This window comes from Leopardus geoffroyi, chromosome C2 (assembly GCF_018350155.1).
Source record: "Leopardus geoffroyi isolate Oge1 chromosome C2, O.geoffroyi_Oge1_pat1.0, whole genome shotgun sequence".
Lineage (NCBI taxonomy): Eukaryota > Metazoa > Chordata > Mammalia > Carnivora > Felidae > Leopardus > Leopardus geoffroyi.
The window spans coordinates 3,581,221-3,603,381 of record NC_059333.1 but is presented as its reverse complement, the minus strand read 5'-3'; the positions used below and the strand labels follow the sequence as shown (position 1 = coordinate 3,603,381).

Below are 22,161 nucleotides of genomic sequence, written 5' to 3'. Positions count from 1 at the left end.
CAGGTCGTGACCTTGTGGTTTGTGCGTTCAAGTGCTGCATCCCACCCAGAGCCTGGATCCCACTTTGGATTCTGTGTCTCCCTCTCTGTCTGTTCCTCCCCCACTCGCATTCTGTCTCGTTGTCTCTCAAAAATAAATAAAGAATAAAAAAAACATTTTAAAATAGGAATTGCAACTTTTTTTTTTTTTTAGAAGGAGGGGGAAGGGCAGAGAGAGAGAGGAAGAGACAGAATCCCAAGCAGGTTCCACGCTGTCAGTGTGGAGCCTGACACAGGGGTTGATCTCACAAGCTGTGAGATCATGGCCTGAGCCAAAGTCAAGAGTCAGTTGCTCAACCAACTGAGCCACCCTGGCGCCCCTAGATAGATACTTTATATGGATTTTTTTAAGTTTATTTATTTTGAAAGAGAGAGAGAGAGAGAGAGTGTGTGTGTGTGTGTGTGTGTGTGTGTGTGTGTGTGTGTGTGGAGGAGGGGCAGAAGGAGAGCGGGAATCCCAAGCAGGCTCTGCACTGTCAGTGTGGAGCCTGACACAGGGGTCGATCTCACAAACTGTGAAATCATGACCTCAGCCAAAGTCAAGAGTCATTTAACCAATTAAGCTATCCAGCCCCCCCTCCAACAGATAGATATTTTAAAAACAGGAATTGCAACTTCTTATTTTAAAAAATAAAAGATTTTAGGGGCGCCTGGGTAGCTCAGTTGGTTAAGCCTCGGATTTTGGCTCAGGTCATGATCTCACAGTTCATAGGTTCAAGCCCTGCGTCAGGCTCTGCTGACAGCTCAGAGCCTGGAGCTTGTTTAGGATTCTGTATCTCCCTCTCTCTCTGCCCCTCGCCTGCTGGCACTCTCTCTCTCTCTTTCTGTCTCAAAAATAAATAAACATTAAAAAAAAAAAAAAGACTTTTAATGACATTTAGTGGATAGGAGTCAGATGCAGGGTTGGAACCCTAGCTCTGTTTACTTCTTTCTGGTCAGTTTGTCCATGTTTAAAGTGGAGATCTAGCTAACTGCCCTCTTAGGGCCGTTGCCATGTCTGAATAAAATGTTTCTGATGAGCTCAGCCCAGTGGGGAGTGCTTAGTAAATGCAAGCTATTATTAATAAGTATTCTGTGTTAACTGTGTAGTAAGCTAAGCACCTTCTATCGGTAGGTCTTTGGTGAACTTTTGACTCCAATTTATCTTAATTATCTTCAATTGTCGTTTCTTCCTAAAGAGGGATCAAACTGCCAAGGTGTCAGCCAGGTAATTGTGAGGATTGGAGTTAGGCCGTGATGAAGAGATTTCACTAAATGCTCGTATTCATTAGTGCTAATACACCTGAGGGCAGGAAGAGACTGCAGTTTCTGGAAATATATAGACATGTAGGTTCTCTTTTTAACATTTATTTCTTTATTTTGAGAGAGAGAGGGGGGGGAGACAGAATCCCAAGCAGGCTCTGTGCTATCAGCGCAGAGCCCAAGGTGGGGCTCCACTTCAGGAGCCATGAGATCATGACCTGAGCCGGAAACTGAGAATCAGACACCTAACTGTGAGCCGCCCAGACTGCCCTTGACTTGTAGATTCTTAAGCGCAAGTGGCTCTTTGAACAGTTTGAAGTCACGCCTCTCTCATGCAGTATGGCAGTCAGCAAAGAAGAAACAAACAGACACACCTGCCTGAGTTATGTGCTTTAATGAGGGATGTTGAGAATCGTGTCATCAAGAGACAAAAACAAATTCCTGACCACCCAGGAAGCGAAACCATTCAGTAATGTGCATGGGGTGGGGAGGTTAGTGGCGTCAGCCGGGGTGGAGGCGAGATGTCTGGAAATTGTGCAGACTGGCCTTGTCTGCTGGACAGCAACTCAGGGGAAGAGCTGCGGCTCCTCTGGGCTCTGCTCTCACCACCCAGCACGTAGTAAGGGTTCAGTCAACACAAGCTGATCAAACTGAATGTTAGGTATCATTTTGCAACAGCACTGGAAGTTACGCAACACTTGGAAAAGAGAGAGAAAAGGAAAGTACATCCAGTTTTTATTCTTTTTTTCTTCTGCTTTATGATCTGGGTTTTTTACCCCTCTTAAATCAGGTTTGATTTCCCAGGGGCCCTCTCAATACATTAGTTAAGTAATTGTAGCAGTGTGTGTGTGTGCGGGGCCCCTGGGTTGGGTATTAGGGGGCTGTGAGGAAAGGAGGAAAATGTGCAGACCATTTAGGACAAATTCAACATTAATCCATGCTATGAAAAAAAAAATTCCCAAAACTCTGATGCTTCGTGGCTTCATCTTGGACCCCTATTCTAAAAAAGATGTCACTCCTCTGTCCTAGTGGATATGTAAGATTGGTCCTCCTCTGCCGTCACAGATGACGTTGGTGTGGCCAGTGATGGTGGAGGGAGATCTCAAGGGACAAGGGGCTGCACCCTGCAGGACTTAAGGATGCATCAGGCTCTCTGAGCAAGGTACAGGGAGGAGCCTGCGAGCTGAGTGACTTCTGCCGCAACGAGGCTTGTCCTGCCCAACTTGCAGAAAGGTCATGAGAACCAAAGATAATGAGGATGAGATGCTCTGGAAACGCCCCGTGCTGTAGAAATGGAACGTGTATATTTCGCTCGGGCTTTTATTTATTTATTTTTTTAATTTTTTTTTTTCAACATTTATTTATTTTTGGGACAGAGAGAGACAGAGCATGAACGGGGGAGGGGCAGAGAGAGAGGGAGACACAGAATCGGAAACAGGCTCCAGGCTCTGAGCCATCAGCCCAGAGCCTGACGCGGGGCTCGAACTCACGGACCGCGAGATCGTGACCTGGCTGAAGTCGGACGCTTAACCGACTGCGCCACCCAGGCGCCCCTCGCTCGGGCTTTTAAATCACTGACCACATACTCTTCGCTCCGTCCGGAAGAATCCGGAAGAATAACGTGTTCCCACATGCCAGCGATGTAGCAAGGTGATGCAGTGGTCACCCTGAACCCACTCCCCCAAATGAAGAAATGTATCCGTGTGAATATCTGCGTGCATAGGTCTCTGTCCACACCTCAAATCCACCTGTGTGGGATTTGGTTGTGTGCGGGTTGAGGGTTCACCGACCAGAGGGAGGAACATGGAGACTAAATGCGCACTACCGTGTTGCCTCCTAGAATGGCCGGCCCCGCCCCGCTCTCCAGCCCGGCGACTGCTGCCCGCGGAACCCGTGCCTACTGTAAGTCATTTCTCTCCTTTGCTAATTTGATGGGCAAAAGGGCATCTCATGGTGCTTTTACTTTGTATTTCCTGGAGTGTTCGTGAGGACAAGCACTTTTCCGCCAAAGGCTTATTCTTCACCTACATGAGCTACTGTTAATTTTTTAGATCATTTTTCTCCAGGACGCCCTCCTAGATCAGTGTATGCTGTTCTCTCTTTCTGAAACGCGATTCCCGGTTCTCATGTTTCTCTTCACCTTGAATACCCTACCCAGACGCAGCCTCCTGGGGGGCTGCTTTCCTACCTGCTTCGAGCCCCTGGGTCCCCCTCCCTTCTGTTGCGTTCCTGCCACAATCGTGAGTGGTGCCTCCGGGTCTGCCTCCCTAAGTGCTCCCAGGGCCTTGACCCCCATAGTCTAGCACAGAGCCTGACACAAGGTCAAGGCTCAAATTATTAAAAATTACTAAGTGTTTTTTGCAAAGTGGGTAAAATGCAGTGAAGTATAAAGAAGAAAGGAAACACTACCAGGAACCTTGCCTCCCGGGTCCGGCCGTTCCTGGCGTTTCGGCGTGAATCCTTCCAGGCTTTTTAAATGCATAGATATTTGTACTTGATGGGAATGCTTTCATTTCTCACTTGCCATTACCATGTACCTTCTATGGCACACGTGTCAGAGCTTCTTCAGAAGTGTTTTAAATTTTTTTTTAATGTTTATTTTTATTTTTGAGAGAGACAGAGACAGAATGCAAGTGGGTTGGGGCAGAGAGAGAGAGGGAGACACAGAATCCGAAGCAGGCTCCAGGCTCTGAGCTGTCAGCACAGAGCCTGACGCGGGACTCAAACTCATGAGCTGTGAGACCATGACCTGAGCCGAAGTCGGACACTGAACCGACTGAGCCACCCAGGCATCCCACTTCAGAAGTGTTTTTTTCTTTCTTTCTTTTTTTTTTTTTTTTTTATTTTTAATTTTTATTTTTTTTCAACGTTTATTTATTTTTGGGACAGAGAGAGACAGAGCACGAACGGGGGAGGGGCAGAGAGAGAGGGAGACACAGAATCGGAAACAGGCTCCAGGCTCTGAGCCATCAGCCCAGAGCCCGACGCGGGGCTCGAACTCCTGGACCGCGAGATCGTGACCTGGCTGAAGTCGGACGCTTAACCGAATGCGCCACCCAGGCGCCCCTTCAGAAGTGTTTTAAATGACCAATGTTTTGCCTTGAGGATATGTCAAAATTGTCTTCATTCAATCAAGGTTTGATAAAAGAATGAGTGGAAATGTTTAATACAAGTTTGAAGGAGGTACGGAGCGTTCCTTAAGGAGATTATACTCCTTTACGTTTTTAAGGAAATACCTTTTCAGCTGTCTTTTCTGGGCATCCCCTTCAATCCCTGCTCTGGAGCGACCATCAAAAGTGCTTCCTTGGCTCTGGGTGCGAGCCTCGCCTCTGCTTCGGGCCCCGGTATACCTGCGTGTGACCGTGTCTGTCTCTCCCTCCCGGGCCTGGTCTTTAATGATCCAGCTGCTAGGAGAAGCCTCTACAAGGCTGGGGGCCAAGCACAGTAAGTAGTCAGGAGAGCTGCGGGATCGGTTCCCTCGCCCTCCACAAAGAGGAGAGCCACAGAGGGTTGAAACACCACGTGAGCACTACAACTTGAAACTGAAACCCCGGCTGGGACCCCCCGTGGGCCACCCCGGGGGTCCTGGTCGCCACCCGTGCCACTGCCGCCGTTTCTGGCAAAAGGGGCAGGATCTCAGTGTGGGGACCCTAGAAGTTTCCCCACCGAAACGGGATGGAAATGTAAAATCCCACGTCTATTAAGCAAGGTCAGTTGGGCGAAGGCGACTTCGTCTCACCAGTGCGCTCCTTTGATCGGCTCCGTAGAATGTTCAGAATCCTGTTTGATTCACAAAAGTTGGGATATCAACAAAGTGCATGATTGTTTTTTCTAAAACACTTTTTAAATTTTTTTAAGTTAAAACTAGAAAATGTGCAACCTGTTTGAGGATCTTTGGGGGGATTTGGGGGTCTCGTGGCTTGAGGTTCTCTGTTGTTTCATGCCAGCTAGATGGTGAGCGCCCTGCCCTTTCCCTCTGTGTAACAGGGACAGTGTCTTACACAGAGAAGTGCTCAGTGACCCTGCCTTAGAGGAGGAAACACTGAGGTATAAACACGTTCAGGAACATTCCACAGTGGCACATCCAGTAAGTGCTGATCGGCCCAGCGGCGATCGCGAGGAGCATGCTTGCGGGAGGAAGGTGGGCGCGGGCAGCCGGGCCACTCTTTGGTATCCGGCCACTGACGTGGCACACTGCACGTCCCCTCACAGATGCGCCCGTGTCTGCCAGCAGGGGGATGGCTGTGAAGGAACACATAGGCGCCCTGTAGCACATTTGGCTTTAAAACCTCTATTAGCTCTATGCCCCCGAGCCGAACCTTAACGCGACTTACGTTAAAGATCGGGGGCAGGAAATCAAATTCCATTTTTTTTAAATTTTAATTTAAACATTTTTTAGGATTCTTTATTTATTTCAAGAGAGACAGAGACGGTGTGATTAGCGAGGGGCAGAGAGCGAATTCCAAGCAGGCTCCGTACCGTCAGCGCAGAGCCCAACCTGGGGCTCAGACTTACGAAACCGTGAGATCTTGACCTGAGCTGAAGCCAAGAGTCGGACACTTAACCGACCGAGCCACCCAGGCGCCCCGAACTCCATTTTTAGAAGAAACTGGCAAACCCACAAAATAAGCTGCGGAGAGGGACTTTGTAGTTCCCTCTTACCCAGCGCCCAGTGTGTGTCCGGGAACCGTTACGCATTCATGCCGATGTGCTGTGTTTGCCGGTATTTACGGTGGAGCCACTGCACGCTTGTGACCAGTCAGCGTCAAGGGTTCAGCCAGGGTCCCCTGTGTGCCAGGCTTGATTCTAGGCGCTAAGGATTCACGGTGGACAAACAGGTAAAAAAAAATCTCTACCCGGGTGCCATCCTAACACGTGACCTCCTTCGCCCTCACGTCAGCCCCAGGGAACCATGGGTGAGAGCTGGCGCTCGGGAGGGTAGGGTGATGTTCCCAGGGTGCCCCTCCAGTAAGGACGGGCCACCGCCGTCCATTCTGTTCGTTAGCAACAACGCGGATAATTGAGCAGAGATCACCTCGCTCACCGCTGAGCGCCCCAGAGCTGCCAGAATTCTGAGTTTTTGATGAGTGGAGATAAAATGAAGCTTCTCTTCTCCGAGTTAAGTGAGCCCTGCTGATTTTACGTCTCTAATAATGGTTAATGCTTGGATGCTTTCTAAGCCTGAGGCATTTCCTCAAGCTCTGAAGCCCAGAATCGCCAGAGCTGTCTCCAGGGAGGCCTTCTCTGGGAATGTCTGCCTCTGCTCCTTCCCTGGAGCGTCCTGGCCTCGCCTCCCGGTTCCGGTTCCGCAGACACCGAGCTCTCTCGGACTGGAGGTCCTTGTTTTAAGCCTTACTTCTCATTGCAACCCCAGCCCCCGAGCACAGGCCTTATTTTACACACAGTAGGGTCTGAAAGACAGAACCTCCCAGTAGGTGGAGTGACTCCTCCCTGCAAATTGGGGGGGGTGACAAAAGCTGACCCCTCAGGTTGGATCTGCCCACCCTCGTCCTCTCTCGGGGTCACTCGGGTCACAGACACGCTCACTCCATCACGCGCACAGATTGGCACCAATAGAAATTCGAGATCTTGTTATTTTCTGTCTCTCAGCACCTGCTGCCCTCTCCCAGCGTTTGCTGCCCTTCCGCTAGATCCTCTGGATTGTCCCCAAACGCCAGAGGCCACCTCCTCCCTCCCTCTTCACTTTCAGCCCCCGACTTCACCTTCTGCAAGAAGGGAGAGCAGATAACTCTCACCTCCCGCCTTCCCGCCCACAAAATGATCTCTGTCTCCATCTGTCCCGTCCCCATCCTGAGGCTCATTCCTCCGCGCGTGTTTTGGATTCCTGTCTTTCTGCCTCTGGAGGGCCCCGTGTCCTTTAAGCTGACAGCCCCCTGTCTTGTGCGCATCGACTCCCACTCCCTCTGGTGGCTTCTGTAGGACGGGCGTCTCCTGAGAGAAGTGGCTGGTTCCGGGTCTGGGGCAGACGTGTGAGGTGAGCCCAGAACGTGTTGTCACACTAGAAAGCAAGGAAGCTATCGGGGGACCAGGTCGTGGCGGAAGGAGTCGGGAGCCAAGGAGAAGAGGCCGGAATGGGTGAATGAGGGGGGCGAGGGCAGCGGGTCAGAGCACAGCCAGGCGCCGGCCACTGGTGCGCGTAACAAAAGGGCAAAACAAAGCGGGAAGAAACTGTTTGGTGACGAGGGGAAGAATGCTAGAAGACCTACACCTTATTTTGCAAACTGGCCACTAAGGAGTTCCGCATGTATTCTTCCTTGCCTGTATGCACCGCGCCTCAGAGCTAAATAATTGGTGAGGGGAGGCCCGTCCTTGTGGACGCACGCTGCCAACAGGAAGACGTCACGGGATGAGGACCTCACAGTTTCACTGCTCCTGTGATTGTCACCCCCGGTGAGTCACCGGCTCGGGCCGGGGACATCTGCTGTCGTGCTTGCTGTGCTCCTCACTGCCCGAATCTGCCCCCGCCTCGAGGCCTCGCCACCCAGCTCAGGAAGGGCAGGGAGCAAAAACGACATGTTGGGCCACATCGCGAAGATGGAATCTGCACCGCACGGTGTGGGAGGCTGCGGGACAGACGGCCCGGACTCTGCGACCAGAGCGCGGGGGCAGAGACAGAGGTGCAGGGCAAACCTCCAGATGGGGAGACCTGGGGGACACGTCAGGACAAGGCGCGTGTGGACTGTTTGGAACCCCACTTAAAAACAGACACGATAGCGGGGTGCCTGCCGGGGTGGCTCAGTCAGTTAAGCGTTGACTCTGGATTTAGGCTCGGGTCATGACATCACGGTTCCTGGGTTCAAGCCCCGCGTTGGACTGCACTGGCAGCATGGAGCCTGCTTGGGATTCTCCCTCTCCCTCTCTCTGCTCCTCCCTTGCTCTCTCTCTCCCTCTCTCTCTCTCTCCCTCAAATGGACACACTTTAAAAACAAATACGATAATGAGAACGTAGGGAGTCAGGGAGGAGAGAGCACAGGCTGGGTATTTGATGCTGTTATGGGGATTATTCTTGTTTGGGGAGCCACGACGATGGGGTTGTGGTGGTGTTTAAAACCCTATCTTTTAGAGATACATCCTGAAAATTTGCCGATGAAATACGGCCGTGTCTGGGATTTGCGGCAGAATGGTCCTGGGACGGGGAGGGGGTCGACAGAAGGAGGAGGCGCGGTCGGCCGCGTGTTGGCAGTGGATGAAGTGCGTGATGGGCCCACGGGCTTCACTCTCGTGTCCTGTCCCCTTCCACCTGTGCTTGGAAACGTCCAGACGCCTCAAACGTGCCCTTCCTCCTCCCCGGGTCCTCCTCCAGCTTTGGGTCCTTCTGTCTCCTCCCAGGCTCAGCGAACCCTCCTGAAATGGTCTGTCTGCTTTATGTGGCCTCTGCTTCCTGCTCCCACTCAGTCCCCTACGAAGGTCTGCCCGCCCCCCTGGAAGCTTCAGTCCCTGCCTTCTGGGCCAAGCCTGTAAACCCTGACTCCTGTGCTGCATCTGGCCCTCTCCCTCCCCTTCTGGAAACTGCCTGCCTCGGGCCCTTGGACATCACCGCCTGCCAGCCTCTCCCACCACTGTGTCCGCGGCTTCCAGCTTCTCCTCTCCGTCCGGCCCCTAAATGTTGGCCTCCCTGGGTTCCGTCTTAGCCTCCTGCCTGGGCGAGCTTCTCCCCTGCTGTGCATAGCTGTCCACACCCAGCCGCCCCCACCGGCCTAGGATTCTTCCAGAGACTCTAAAACCACACATCCAGCCCCGGTCAGCATCTGCACTGACAGGTCCCCTGGGCCAAATGCTCAACAAGTACAAATATGTTCCTCTCCCGCCTGCCCCCCAAGTCTGTCCCGCATCCATGTCTCCCTAACGACTCCGCCACTCACTTAGCTGCCCAAGTCAGGCATGTGGGGGCCAGCCCTGGCTCCTATCTCTCCGTTGCCTCCTTCCTCTGGTCTCATAGATCTTTCTCCAACCCGTGCTCCCCAGCAGCCATGTCTCGGGCCCAGACAGCCACAGGAGCGGCTCTCTTGCACCTGTATGCCCCCTGTTATCACGTGTAACAGTGCTGTGATCGCTGGTTATCTGTGTGACATGTTCCCTAGCTGGGTGCTCTCTCAGCACATCTGTCTCTGCCTCCCAGAGCCGTGCTGTGGCAGTGGGGCCCCGTCGCCTCTACCTGCCTCTTGGCTTGGGTCAGTGGGAGAGTAGGACTTGAGAGAGAGGACTGTTCGCTCCCTGCTCGGTCCCTGCCAGGCCACCGCCAGACAGCAGTCAGCCCCGCTCCCAAGCCCAAGCCCCCTCCTGCCGAGCACCTCTGGCCACAGCCTCAGCTCCGCCTGCCGTGCTAGCAGCTTCCTGATGTTGCTAGCCTAAGGATGCATTCCCCCATTAGTTTCCCTACACCCTGTGCCCTGCTCGAACTTAGGGAACGCCCCCCGTACCAGGCTCTGCCCCCTGCCGCACACATCCTTGTCCTTCCTGGAGCCTCAGAACGTGACCTGACTTGGAAATGAGGCTGCAGATGTAAATAGTTAAGATGAGGTCATGTTGGAGCGGGGTGCACCCGAAATCCAACGACCGGTGTCCTCATAAGAGGGGAGACATGGAGACGCAGTGTGACGACTGGTAGCTTGGAGCCTGGCGTCCGCAAGCTGAGAAACCCCGAGGATTGCCGGCAACCCCGGAAGCTAAGAGAAAGGCCCGAAGCAGATTCTTCCCTGGAGGCTTCAGAGGGAGCATAGCCTTGATCTTAGACTTCCGGCCTCCAGAGCTGGGAGACCATAAACTTCGGCCGTTCGAAGCTACCCAGTTTGAGGTACTTGGTCACGGCAGCCCTAAGAAATGCCCCTTCCTCACGCTCACGTCGATTTGCTTTGGAGTGCGCCCGGCCTCTTGCTCTATGAACTTTTCAGAGTCAAGGCCCCTTGCTGACTTGGAGGCCTCAGTGCCTGGCACAGGGCTGGCCGCTCTAGGCAAGCAGTAAGCATCTGTTGGATAAGAAAGAGCTTGCCCCTCGTTTGGTCTGTGGCTCTTTCACCGAAATAGCATCAAAACATTGACAGCAAGCATGGAAGTTTGGGGTTAAAGCAGAGGCCACACCCCCCCCCCCATCAGGCGAGGTGTGTTCAGCTGACCAGCCCCAAGTCTGGCCGCCCTGGGTTCGTCCGTGTGGAGCCCTGGCCCTCGGCTGTGTCAGTGGCCCCCCTAGGGCACACCGCCTGTGGCCTGGCGTGCCTGGTCACGATTTGGAAATGCTGGATATGAGAAGTTCAACTGGATTGGAATTCTTTCTGTTCTAAGAAATTTCCACATGACGTGTCAATGAAAGAGAAGGAAGAGCTGTTAGATTCTTCACAATTTCAACTGTTGTAAGATCTGTGATGGCAACAAACGGCTTTAAAATTATCTGGTCGCACAAAGAAAGCGTCTCAGTGGTGACGTGCGAGCTGCGCCCTCCGTCCTGAACCTGCGTGCGCGTCTTCACCGTCAAGCCTGGTGCGTTCTCATCGTGAAGCAATCACAGGTTTTCATTTCAAAGTGTGACCTGTCTTATTTGGGGAGTTTGACACAAATTTATTATCTCCCCTAATACATTTTTAGGTGTTTCTTACAATCGCATACCCGATTAATATTTTATAAAAGATAAATATTGTCATCATTTCTAAAATTAAGAGACCAACACTCTCAGCAAACACCATGAAGACCGCCCCGGCTCCCTCCGGTTTTTCTGTGTGCCATACAAGTACCACTTTCTCTGAGAGGAGATGTTGTGAACACCGTCAGGAGACGCCACCCCTGTGGCACCGCGTTCCTTCACGCAGCTGGCAAACAGAGACTGGTGTCTTCTGAGTCAGGGCGGGACCCTGAGAATCTCTCCAACCCCAGGCCGGGGGCCAGGAGGTAGATTTAGAAATAACTGGGACCAGTTCCTGGTGATAAGTCAGGATAAACTGGTTTCTACTGCCCCCAGGAAACGCAGCGCAGACTAGGAAGACGGAGAGAGTGGATCCAGCTCGCAGAGTTTGAGCCCACCGGGACCGGCTGAGGTTAGAGGGCAAGGCAGAAACGGCCTTGTGTGGGAGAAAGCGACAAAGCTTGGGCAGGAAGCTGTAAGCGCGGGTCAGGCCTGTTGTCCCGCTACTAAAGGACCAGGTCGTGTTCCTGCGGGCCAAGGGGCGTCGTGAAGGGTTTTCGTTGGGAATGACAGGATCCCAGCTGCTTCAGGAGGGCGATTTGGTGCAGCTGGGAGAGTGGGTGCCTGAGGGAGAGCCTAGAAGTGGGGGGACGGGACAGCTGATGCACACGTTCAGTGACAGACAAGGAGCCCTGAGCAGACCCTGCAGGAGTACCAGAGGAGGGGTGACCTAGGACGAGCTGGCAGCCACACTGGGCGGGTTTGGGGATCACTCAGAATGGAGAGTCAGGAAAGGGAGAAGGGACTGGCAGACAGAGACCCTGCCAAAGGGAGAGAGACGTTGAGGGGCCTGCGGCCATCCCCAGCAGGTGTCCTGTGGCCGAACCCCGGGGCCACCTGCAGCCGGCAGGTTTCCTTTCTGCATGGAGAACCTTTGCAAAAGCCAAGTAAGCCGTGCATTGGACACAAGTCAGCTCAGCCAACGGAAAAGGATAACCGTGTTCTAGAAACAGAACGGGGCCCCAGGGGAAACCGCGAGCCTGGCAGGGGAGGAGGGAGCTGGCCCGAGGGAGATGTTGGGCGGGGCAGGGCAGGTCGGTGTGGGCCGCTGTCCCTACAGACCTCAAGGTTTTCACAGGGAGGCCCTGGATTGTTTTAGCCCTAAGCATTGTTTTTAGTTTTAGCTGGGGGCAGCCACTTCCTGGAATTTCATCTGCAAGATGTGTTTTCTGCTGCGCTTTGCTCTTCCTGGGAGGTGCTCCTCTGGGAGCTGGGCTTGGATGCTCTGTGCCTACAGAGGGTGCTCTGTGGGTGCTGTAGGAACATCATGGGGCCCTCTGGCGGCTGCCCAAGGTCAGTTGTGGGCCAAAAGTGAGAGCGGGATGCAGAGAACAATTGTTGGGGGGGGGGGCGGGGGACGGGGACCATGTGTGAAGACACCAGCAAGCGCAGCGGGTGCAGGTGACTGAAGCCAGGCTGGGCTTGTCCGTCTAACCCTGTGAGCTGCCGTGGGTCATGCGCATCCAGACGTGATAAAAGAAGGCTCAGCAGAGCCTCTCCGTGGACCCCACTTTCACTTAATACAATGCTACTTTCCTGATTCTGACCCTTGAGAAGGGACTATAGGAATAAAGGCCAGTAGCCCAAGGCATGCCCTTTTTAGCGCTGGGCCTTCCCGCGGGATGCGTCGCTTTGTCTCTTTGCTGCTGGTCGGCAAGACCTGCCTTGAGGACTAAGGGCCTGGGGGGGGGGGCTCCCCGGGGGGGCTCCCCGTTGGCCAGTGGAGAACAAGCCAATGAATGCCCGGGAGCCCGCTGGCAGGTGCAAGGACACAGGACGGCCGCCGAAATACCGCCCGGGGGGATGGCCTGGGGGCCCCAGCAGCCGGCGGGCCGGCAGCGCCGCTCGCGTGGGGGCGCCCCCGGGGCTGTTTGGGACCCTGGACGCGCCCCGGGGCCAGGGTTGAGGCGTGGATCGAGGGAGGGAGGGGAGGATCGGAGGAGGGGGATGAGCCGGAGAGGGAGGGCCGCGCCGCCCTCCGCCGCCCGGGCCCCGGCGCCCCACGGCCCGCAGGAAAGTGAAAGGGGCGGCGGGGCCGGCGGGGCCTCCGCGCGCCGCCCCAGGAAGTCGCGAGCAGGAAGCGCCCGCGGCGGCCGGGTCGGGCTGCGGCGCAGGTGAGGCACGGGGACAGGGGTAGGGGCTGGGAGGGGAGAGCGGCGCGGGGTGGGCGTCCTCGGGCTTGGCGGCGGCGCGGCACCTGCCGCGGCGGGGCCGGTCCCGGCGCGCCGGCTGCCCCCCGCCCCGCCGGCCTTTGTGCTTGGCCTTGGCCTGGGCCCGGGAGTCTCGACTCCTTCCGTGCGTCTGGAGGGACCCGAGCGGCGCGGGGACCCCGGGCAAGTGGGGGCAGGGGCGGGCCGAGCGGTCCTGCGGGCCCCCCTCCCCACCCCGCCCCGGCCGCGCTGGCATTGGGGGACCGGGGCCGCCGCGGGAGGAGCCCCGCGCATTGTCCGCCGCGCGCCGGGGACGTGGGCGTGCCGCCGAGTCCGCCTCCCCCGGGACCGGCCGCCGGGGAGGAGCCGGCGGAACAGCCGTCCCGGAGGCTCGGGGCGCCGGCGCCCTGGGCCTCTGGGCGGTTTGCGTGCGGCGCGGCTGGTTCCCGGGCTCGTGAGCCTCCCGGCCGACGCGAGTGACAGCGACCTTGTGGATCGAGAGGGGAGCGCCGGGACGTCCCCCACCTGCCGACCCCCACCCATCGGGCTCTTTTTTCCTCTTTCTCCCACCTTCCGGCCCTCCCCGCCCCAGCAGCCACGCGGCCCATCCCGGTGACCCGGCGACTGCGGCGGAGCGCCCGGATTTGCATTTGAACGGAGGACCCTGGAAAGCCCCAGCCCTCGGCCCCCAGGTCGGAATTTCTTTCTAAAAGGGGAATGAATTGTAACGCCTGCCTCTCCTCCGGCTTCCCTGAGCTCGCTGCCGGGAACGTGCTGCCTGCCTCGGATCTGAAATCCTGTCAAGTTGTTTGAGTTGGTGACTGTGTTAGATTTCCTCCCAGGCCCCTTCGCTGGTGTCCTTGTGGGTCAAGGCTCCAGACCTTCAGTGTGTCACCATGTAGTCTTGAACCGGCATCTGTAGCTTCCGTTTTGTGCACCACCTTTGACGTTCTGTCTGCGGGTGGAGGCAAGGACAGTGGTAGAGGCAGAGGAGTCCCTTTTTGTGTTTAAACCCGGGAAACACACTGTGGCCACTGTCATTAATCTTTAATATGGAATAGAGCCTTTAAAGTACCAACCACAGAAAGTATTTTCTCTGGCAAGGAAGCTGTATTTGTTCTCTCTCCTCCCTTCCTCTCCTCCTTCTCTCTCTCTCTCTCTCTCTCTCTCAAGAAAAAAGAAAAACTTTTTGGGGGGGAGGGGCATGCACTTGCCATCCATGTTTGTCTTAAAATAAGGCCCACTTTTAAAACTTTGTCTTTAAGTCGGTCATTTAAAATGTGCTCAGGGTTGTGTAGATCGTTTACAGCAGCACTCAGTTCTGGAAAGACCCTTTCCGCCTTACTCTTGCCATTACCTCCTTTCAGTCTCCTTATTTTTGCTTGGAAGAGCGCACGGAGCCACTGCCGGGCCACCAGTGGAGGATCTGAGGCCGCCCTGGGGAACGCAGGTCTCCCTCGGGTCATTCCTCTCCTAGCTGGCTGGGTTGGGCTCTTCCAGAAGGTGGGTGTAAAAACATGCCTGTGGCAGATTTTAACAGAGTTGGTGGGGGGTCCTGAAGTTGCTGTCTTCGGTGATAGAATGACACTGGACATTCTGACTTCTCTCCCGAATGTTGAGTTCCAGGGGCGCCTGGAAAGAACCACTGGGGGGAAAAGTCTGTCTCCTTTTTACGTGATTGGGCTGCATGCCAAACACAGGATGTCAAGCAGGTGCTTTGCCTCGTTCTTCTGTGCTCTCTGGAGGGGACAGGACAGCCTGGAGGAAGCGAGGTGGGAGGGAGGACGGGGCTGAGAGGATCTGGACCTGAATTTGCCCAGTGTCCAGCCCAGGCGAGCCATCTGTCCCTGTTGTTCTCCGTAGAAGGGAACGCCATGTCTCACGGTGGTTACAGGAGTCCTCGCCGTGAACCTCAGAGGGCTCGGCTGGCTCTCCGTGGAATGCTTCTCAGTGGGCACCGCCCGGGCTCTGGAGGAAGGAGCCTCATTAAGTTGAGCTCTTAACATCTCGCGTGTAAAATCACTACCTTTATGCAGCTTAACTGCACTTGCTATGAGAATTATAGCACTTGGCTTTGACCCACTGTACAGGGGGAAAATCTGCTGTTGTTTTAAAAAGAGATTGACGTTTTTCTCCCCTGCTGTTTTCCAGTGCCTTTTGGATTTTTTAATTTTTTTTTGAAATTACAGGTTTTACCAGAATTGAGGTTGGTTGGTTGATTGGTTGATTGATTCAGATGACAATAGAATATTCCTAGATAAGCCGTGCCTAGAGAAGCAGTGTTTGGACAGAGGAAGAAATTGGACTCTGACCATCCATTTTCAGGCACCGTGAAGTTGAAATCAAATCGTTCACTACGAGGTCATTGTCGCAAGATTGTTTCTCAAAATAGATTTAAGCTCAAGCAGGGGCCCACTCGTTTTGAGCAGAGTTTTAGTAAAATATTTTGTAAATCTAGATCTTGAGCAAAAACATTTTTGAAGCATTTGTGGAGATTCATTTCACACATCTCTTGAGCCCTTGTTACTGCGTGTGAAGTTCTAAACCTCAGTCACGGGAGCGGGGCCGTCCCCGGCAGTCCTGGGCCTCCCTCATCCGTATTCACAAGAACACTAGCTGCTATTTACCAAGCATCTTCCACACCAGGCCCTGTGTGAAGGGTTTTCCACGGACAATCTCCTGTCCTCTTCATAACAACCCTAAAATGTAGGGGCCGTCATCCCTATCTTTTAGGCAGGGACCGCAAGGGAGCAGACAGTTTAAGCAGTGTGCCCAGGGTCACCCAGCCCAAGGCGGGGTGGCGGGGTTGGGAGGGGTGGTGCAGCAGGCTGGCGGAAGTTAAGGCACAGTTCTGGCTGGAGCAGACTCACCTCTCCACTGCCTCCCTGGGTGGAGGGTTCAGGGTCGGGGCTTCTGGGATGAAAACTCAGCAAGGATTTTGAATTTTTCTCTACCGTCATGCAGGGAGATCCTTGAAGAAGGAGTGCGGAGGAAGAAAGGAGAAGGGAGGGCTGGAATGGAGGAGGAGGAGACGCCCGGGCACTTAGGAACTTAGTTGGAGTGCTCCGACTCTCCTATTTGCTTTGCTTGTTTGTTATCCCAAGGAAGTTGCTTGAAGACGTTAAATAAATTTCAGCTGCTTTAGATTGAGATTCATGTTTACTCAAAGTAGCTTTCTTTGAAAAAGTGTATAAGCCGGTGAATTTTTGGCCAGGGTCCTACAATGCACCGTGTACCGTGTTATTTAAAGCGTTGGTCCAGAAGACTCCTTGTTGCCAAGCATAGCGGATAGACTGGAAAATAACACAAGTCATGAGGTTGGCTTTGGGACAGGGGACAGATCTCCCTGGGGTGCTGGGGGTCTCTGAGGTGACCACAGGAGATGAGGAACGGAGAGGCAGATGCGCAGTCGAGTTCCTTCCCGTGGCGTTCGGTGTGTTTCCACTGAGTTGCGCGGCCACGGTTCAGCGATCGGTTTGCCGATCTGCCATCTTGTCTAGGCCTGCGTTCCTCTCTGTTAGCGCGGCCCAGACGTGGCCTGGTCCGCGGTGGGCGGGACCGAGCGTGTCCGGGGTCCTGGCGTGCCCTGGTAATTGAGCACGTGGTGTAGCCACCGGGCACAACCGGGCTTCCTGTGGAGGCTAATATTAGCTCTGAGGAGTACCGTGGTTAAGAGCCAAGGGGTTGATCTGTAGACGTCTCCCACATGGAGGCCAGCCCTGGGTCGCCTGAGGCTTCATCAGAACATCAGGTGAAACTCATTCCTGTGATCTTTGAACAAGCCGTCCCCGAGGGCGGACGCTCTGTGTCCGCCTTGTAGCGCTCACGGCGGGAGTTCCCCGTCGTGCTGGACGCCCAGCTTTGCCGCGGGCTGGCCGGCAGCCGTCCAGGGTGTTCCTTCAGCCGGGGACCCCACCGGCGTGCGCCGGTCACAACAGCCGACTTTTCCATTCCTCGTCCTCCTTGTAGAGAGCCGAGGCTCCGCCGGACGGAAGAGGGCCAGCGAGAACCAGCAGGACGCCTCGACGCACTTTCCAGTCCGCGTGAGCCGCAGCGGCCAGAGGGAAATCCTTGGAGCCGGGGTCAGGAGCCTGTGGAGGAAGCATCCTGCCTTGTGACCGGAGCTGCGTGGCCAGTGCGGCGTAAATGGCTCCCCTCCCTGCCGGCATCCGCTTCATCATCTCCTTCTCCCGGGACCAGTGGTAAGTGCTGGCACCAGCCAGGCCCGCTGCCCTGTGCCGGTGACACCGCACGGCCGGTGGCATTAGGAAGTCCCGTGGGCGACCGGCCTCCCTGCGACCTTTGAGTGGCCTGTCGGTGGTGCAGACGTGACCAGGATTGTTGCCAAACCGTCTTCCATCTTCGCTTCTGGCGGTGACAGTGTTCGGACCCCTTCACGGTCTTTGGTAGTTTCTGTGATGACTGCAGGCTGCACAGAAAAATGGCCACTGGCTCCCGGCAGGAGTGAAATAAACACAAAAGGGCTGCGGGTGAAATGAGTACATTAACTCCAAACTCAGCGAGTGGCTTAGCTGGGGCAGAACTTGCTGGGAGAAAAAGAGACGTAAACAAGTTAGATGCAGACCCGAACACCACTTTCTGTTCTGAGAGCAACCTCTCCTGGCATGTCCTTCTCATGGTGGGTTCAGGAACCCCAGGCTCCTTGGAGGAAGAAGAGGGTGAGGGCAGCCTGGAGTCAGGCTCTGCATCGTCTGGCCCGCCCTCTCAAAGGCTTCTCTTCCCTGCTGATCTCTATTGGGAAGGAACAAGATTTCCCGTACCCTCTTAGGTTCTTTCTTTGGGGGCATGCGAATTAAACCACAAAAGACAAATGTGATCACATATGTATGGGAGGTTGCAGAAGGATGTGACTCAAAAGGGCTTATTTGCCATCTTAATAAGGGAAGAGGAGGAGGAGAAGACGTGTGGGAAAACAAACGATGTTGTGGAAAGGGTGAAATGGGCCCTTAGGGACTAGGCGAGACAGATGATAGTGCTGTGGCTACTTCTCATCTCCAGTAAGAAGGGTCGTCTCCCCTGGTTGTGCCAGGGAGGGTTTTGTGACACTTGAGTTGTTCTAGGTGGCTGTGCTTTCGGGCAGGTAAGAGATTTCAGGAACTCAAATGCCTTCTATTCAAAATAGTTCTTATGCCATAGTGGTGTATTCTGGACGCTTCTTCTCTGCCACGACAGCCCACTGGTGGCATCACACTCTTCCCTGCTTCTCAGGCCCCTGCTGGTTGGTGGGCACCCACAGGGTCTCCGGTGTGACCGCAGACATTTGCCTCCTTTCCAGAGTAGTTCCCGTGTCAGCTCATTTCATGCCTACTGGTAAGCCGGCCACAAGGCTTTACACACTTACCTTTCATCTCCTGGGTGCTTCTCTTCCGTTTCGTTGCCTGTTTTGTAACTCTCTTTTGGTACAATGTTTAAACTCCCAGAGGAAAATTACAAGGATATCACAAAGAACTTGGAAGAACCCCTGAATGTCACAAATTCTTTTTCTTTTTTCAGGTTGAGGCAGGGGTAGAACAGAGCTTCTCACGCTTTAGCGCACGTGTAAATCACCCCGAGAACTTGTTAAAATGCGTTGCTGACTTGGGAGGTCTGGAGTGGGGCCAGAGAATCTGCATCTCCCAGGGGATGTGGAGTCCGTAGACAGTACTTGGGGTAGCAAGGATATAGAGTATCACTTCCATCTCTGCCTCAGACTTGCTCTTTGACCTTCAAAAGTTATTGAACCTTTCTGGACCCAGCTTCCTTCCCTGTAAAAGGAGAGAGCTGGCTTTAAGATTCCTCCGAAGGGCTTTATGTTTTTCTCCCAGCATGCATTGCCCTTCCTAACAGCACCTTGATGTCCTTTGGGGACCTGACTTCCCTCCTTCATGTGCAGTTGTGGGAGTGACGCAGGCTGGCTGGGTCCCTGGACCCAGAGGGGGGCCCACAGGACCAGCCAAGAAGGGCTCTGGGTTTCACACGGGATAGAAATGAAACGTGAGCCGAGAGGAAGTAATAAACAGAGTTTATTAAAGATACGGAGAGAGTGTGGATACAGACAGAGCTTTTGGGAGACTCGGAGAGGAAAGAAGAGGGAGTCTCCTGTTTGCTTGGGGCCTGGGGTTTTTATTGATGGTGGTCTAGTGCCTATGTCTTCTCAAAATCCAGGAACAAAGACCTAGACGAGTGCTTAGGTGTCGTCCACCAGTCACTGATGCCCTGGGGCCAGGGGTCTTGGTGAGTCCGTAGTCTTGGAAAAACAGTCATGCCGTTGATGAGGACCCACCCAGTCACTCCTTAGATGTCATCTCTTGTGCTCGAAGAAGACTCCAAAGAAGTCATTAACTCCTTGACCTTGACAAGGAGGACATATGTTACCTGTTCTGTAACAGGTGTGTAAGGCGGGGGTGTAGGCCTTAGCAAAAAACTAGAAACAGGAAAAAGACAGAAAAGAGCAGTTTTTTATGGGGTCCCTTCAGTTTCCCTGTCTCAGCAGGTAGGTAAGTCTCGTGCTTTCGGGTCCGTTATGGTGGCCAGCAGAGGCCCTTGAGGCTCTGTTCCCCTGGTGGTTCTCACACAGCCCACGTCCCCCGGGAGGCAGGGTAGGACCCAGGATGGGCTCTTGGTCTCTCCTGGGACGTTCAGTCTTTTTTGTTTTTTACTTTTTTTTTTTTTAAATGTTTAGTTTTGAGAGACAGAGACAGAGTGTGAGCGGGGGAGGGGCAGAGAGAGAGGGAGACACAGAATCCGGACCAGGCTCCAGGCTCCGAGCTGTCAGCACAGAGCCCGACACAGGGCTCGAGCCCACTGACCGTGAGATCGTGACCTGAGCCGAAGTCGGACGCTCACCCGCCTGAGCGCCCCCGGGACATTCAGTCTTGAGGGTCTTGAGTAGAGTGAACCTCGGGCAGAAGTACTCTTGAAATGCAGCGAGTCCACCGTCCATCAGCATGGAGCCTGCTTAGGAATCAGTCTCTCTCTCTTTCTCTCTCTCCCGCCACCCCTCTCCCCTGCTCATGTGCACGTGCCCAAGTTCTCTCTCCAGAAAAAAAAATGAAAATAAGTGATACTAGGAATGGATGATAGCCCATTGGATACACCAAGAATCTAATGAGTAAGTGAATGCACAAACGGGAGAAAGGAAGCCCCTCCCCAAGTGGAATGCCAGCCGCTAAGTAGAGCAGCCGGGCCCGGGATGGCACACCGCCGTCCCGTGACCGTCAGGGTCACTGCTTCAAGCTGAAGCTTCCGTGCACACATTGTTGAGGAGGTTGGAGGGGCAGGGCGGCCGTGTGGTCTCCCCGTATGTCCCCATGGTTCCTCCGTCAATTGCTTAGAAAAGGTGTGGCTTTCCCTGAGGGACAGACAGGGGCAGACAGCCCCTTAGCCAAGTGGCCACTGCTAACACCACACCGACATCCTGCCTCTGCTTTAGGATGCTCTGAAAAGGACTCCCGTCACAGCTATGCCCGGTTTCACTGTTTCCAGATGAAGCCTGTGGACTGGTGTCTGTGCCAAATCGTATTGCTCCGTTACCCTCATCTAAAGTATGCGTCATTAGCTGCATACAACTCAGAGCGATAACACCCAGAGGAGGAAACGGATACTCTGCCCCGAATCTCTCAGGTGGCAGCAGGCTGCTATCCATCTGGGGACACCTGCGATATTCAAGAACGTGTCCAGGCAGACTCTGGAAGTGCACACCTGTCCTGGGCTGTCGCTGCCGAGACGTGCTCTGTTTTTGCTAGAGACGTGGTGTTAACCCGCACGCTGTTCTTGTGGTACCGATAGACGCGGACGAGGCCACCGTCAGACGTCCCTGCAAAAAGCAGGCGGAACAGCCAGGAACGAAAGTGTCAGGCAGCTCATCTGTAAGGGTTCCTGTTTAATGTCCACAAGCCTGTGTGTAACACAACACAAAAATAAAAGCATGGGATGGTGTCCGTTTCCCAAGGCTGCTGTAACAAAGGACCACAAACTGTAGGGCTCCTGACAGCAGAAATTTCCTCCCGCCGTCCTGGAGGCTGGAAGTCAGAGCTCCAGGTGTCGGCTGGTCTGCAGGGTGCAGGGAAGGCCCCCTCCTGCCTCTCCTGGCTTCTGTGGTTGCTGGCAGTCCTTGGCTTGGCTGTGCCTCTGCAGTCACATGGCCCTCTGCCCTGCCTGTCCCTGTGTCTTCACACGGCCTTTTATAAAGATAGCAGTCATTAGATTTAGGATCTCATTTGATTTGAGGTTGCACATGAGCTAAGTATGACCTCAACTAATTACAGCCCCAGGACTCTCTTTCCAAATAAGGTCACATTCTGAGGTTTCTGGATGGACTTGAATTGGGAGGAGGGAGGGCTGGGGGGGGAGACACTATTCAACCCAGTACAAAGTGGATAATAGAACAAATAACCATCCACAATCTTGTTTCGTAAACGATAAAGACAGAAAAAGGAGGGTAGAACCACAAAGTGGGAAAAGGAATCAGGAGGGCCGCGTAGGACTTGGGTCCCATAACCCCGGGTAACCCCGAGGAAGTCGAGCGTCTGCTCCCTCTCCAGGACAGGCGTAGTGACGTGGCTGCTGTGGCCAGGCCTTCTGAAAGGGGAAAAGTCGACCTCTGCTGCGGGCTCTTCCCCCTCCCCAAGTCCCACGTAAACAAGAGGAGGAAAGAGGGAGGAAGGACCGTCGGCCCTGACACTGGCTGAATCAAAGATACGGCTTTCCTTTTTGGGAGACACAGTTTCCATCTCCAAGAAAACTCCAGTTTGCCGTGTATGTTCACCCTTCGCCCTGACTTCGGGACAGCTTCTCTCAGAACGCTGCCGGCCCCTCGGCACGTCCCCTCCCCAAAGACGCTGATGCATCACAGAAAATTCAGATTGGTCTGGAAGCACGTACAGCTCCCCTCTGCGGCCCCTGTACTCAGGGGGCGTCCCCCGGCGAGGGGCCGTCAGGGGAACGACCTTCACCCACCAGGCCCTGCGCTGGTGAGTGCCCCCTGTAGAACTGCCAGTTAGGGAAGGAGGCAGCGGCCCGGGGAGTGAAGTTGGAG

General features: G+C 54.5%; 1 protein-coding gene across 8 annotated transcripts in view; it reads left to right on the top strand.

Annotated features, from left to right (window-relative positions):
• SLC37A1 (solute carrier family 37 member 1) overlaps nt 1-22,161 on the top strand; it is an 82,641-nt gene that overhangs the window by 5,795 nt on the left and 54,685 nt on the right. For 2 of the 8 annotated variants that reach the window (XM_045501279.1, XM_045501280.1), the window contains exon 2: nt 17,094-17,326. In XM_045501279.1, the coding sequence (XP_045357235.1) occupies nt 17,271-17,326 (56 nt within the window). In that variant the 5' untranslated portion in view covers nt 17,094-17,270. Of the gene's footprint in view, nt 1-3,120; nt 3,183-12,926; nt 13,089-13,189; nt 13,817-17,093; nt 17,327-22,161 lie in introns of those variants that run through there. The other 6 variants (XM_045501276.1, XM_045501277.1, XM_045501282.1 and 3 more) reach the window with 6 other exon arrangements.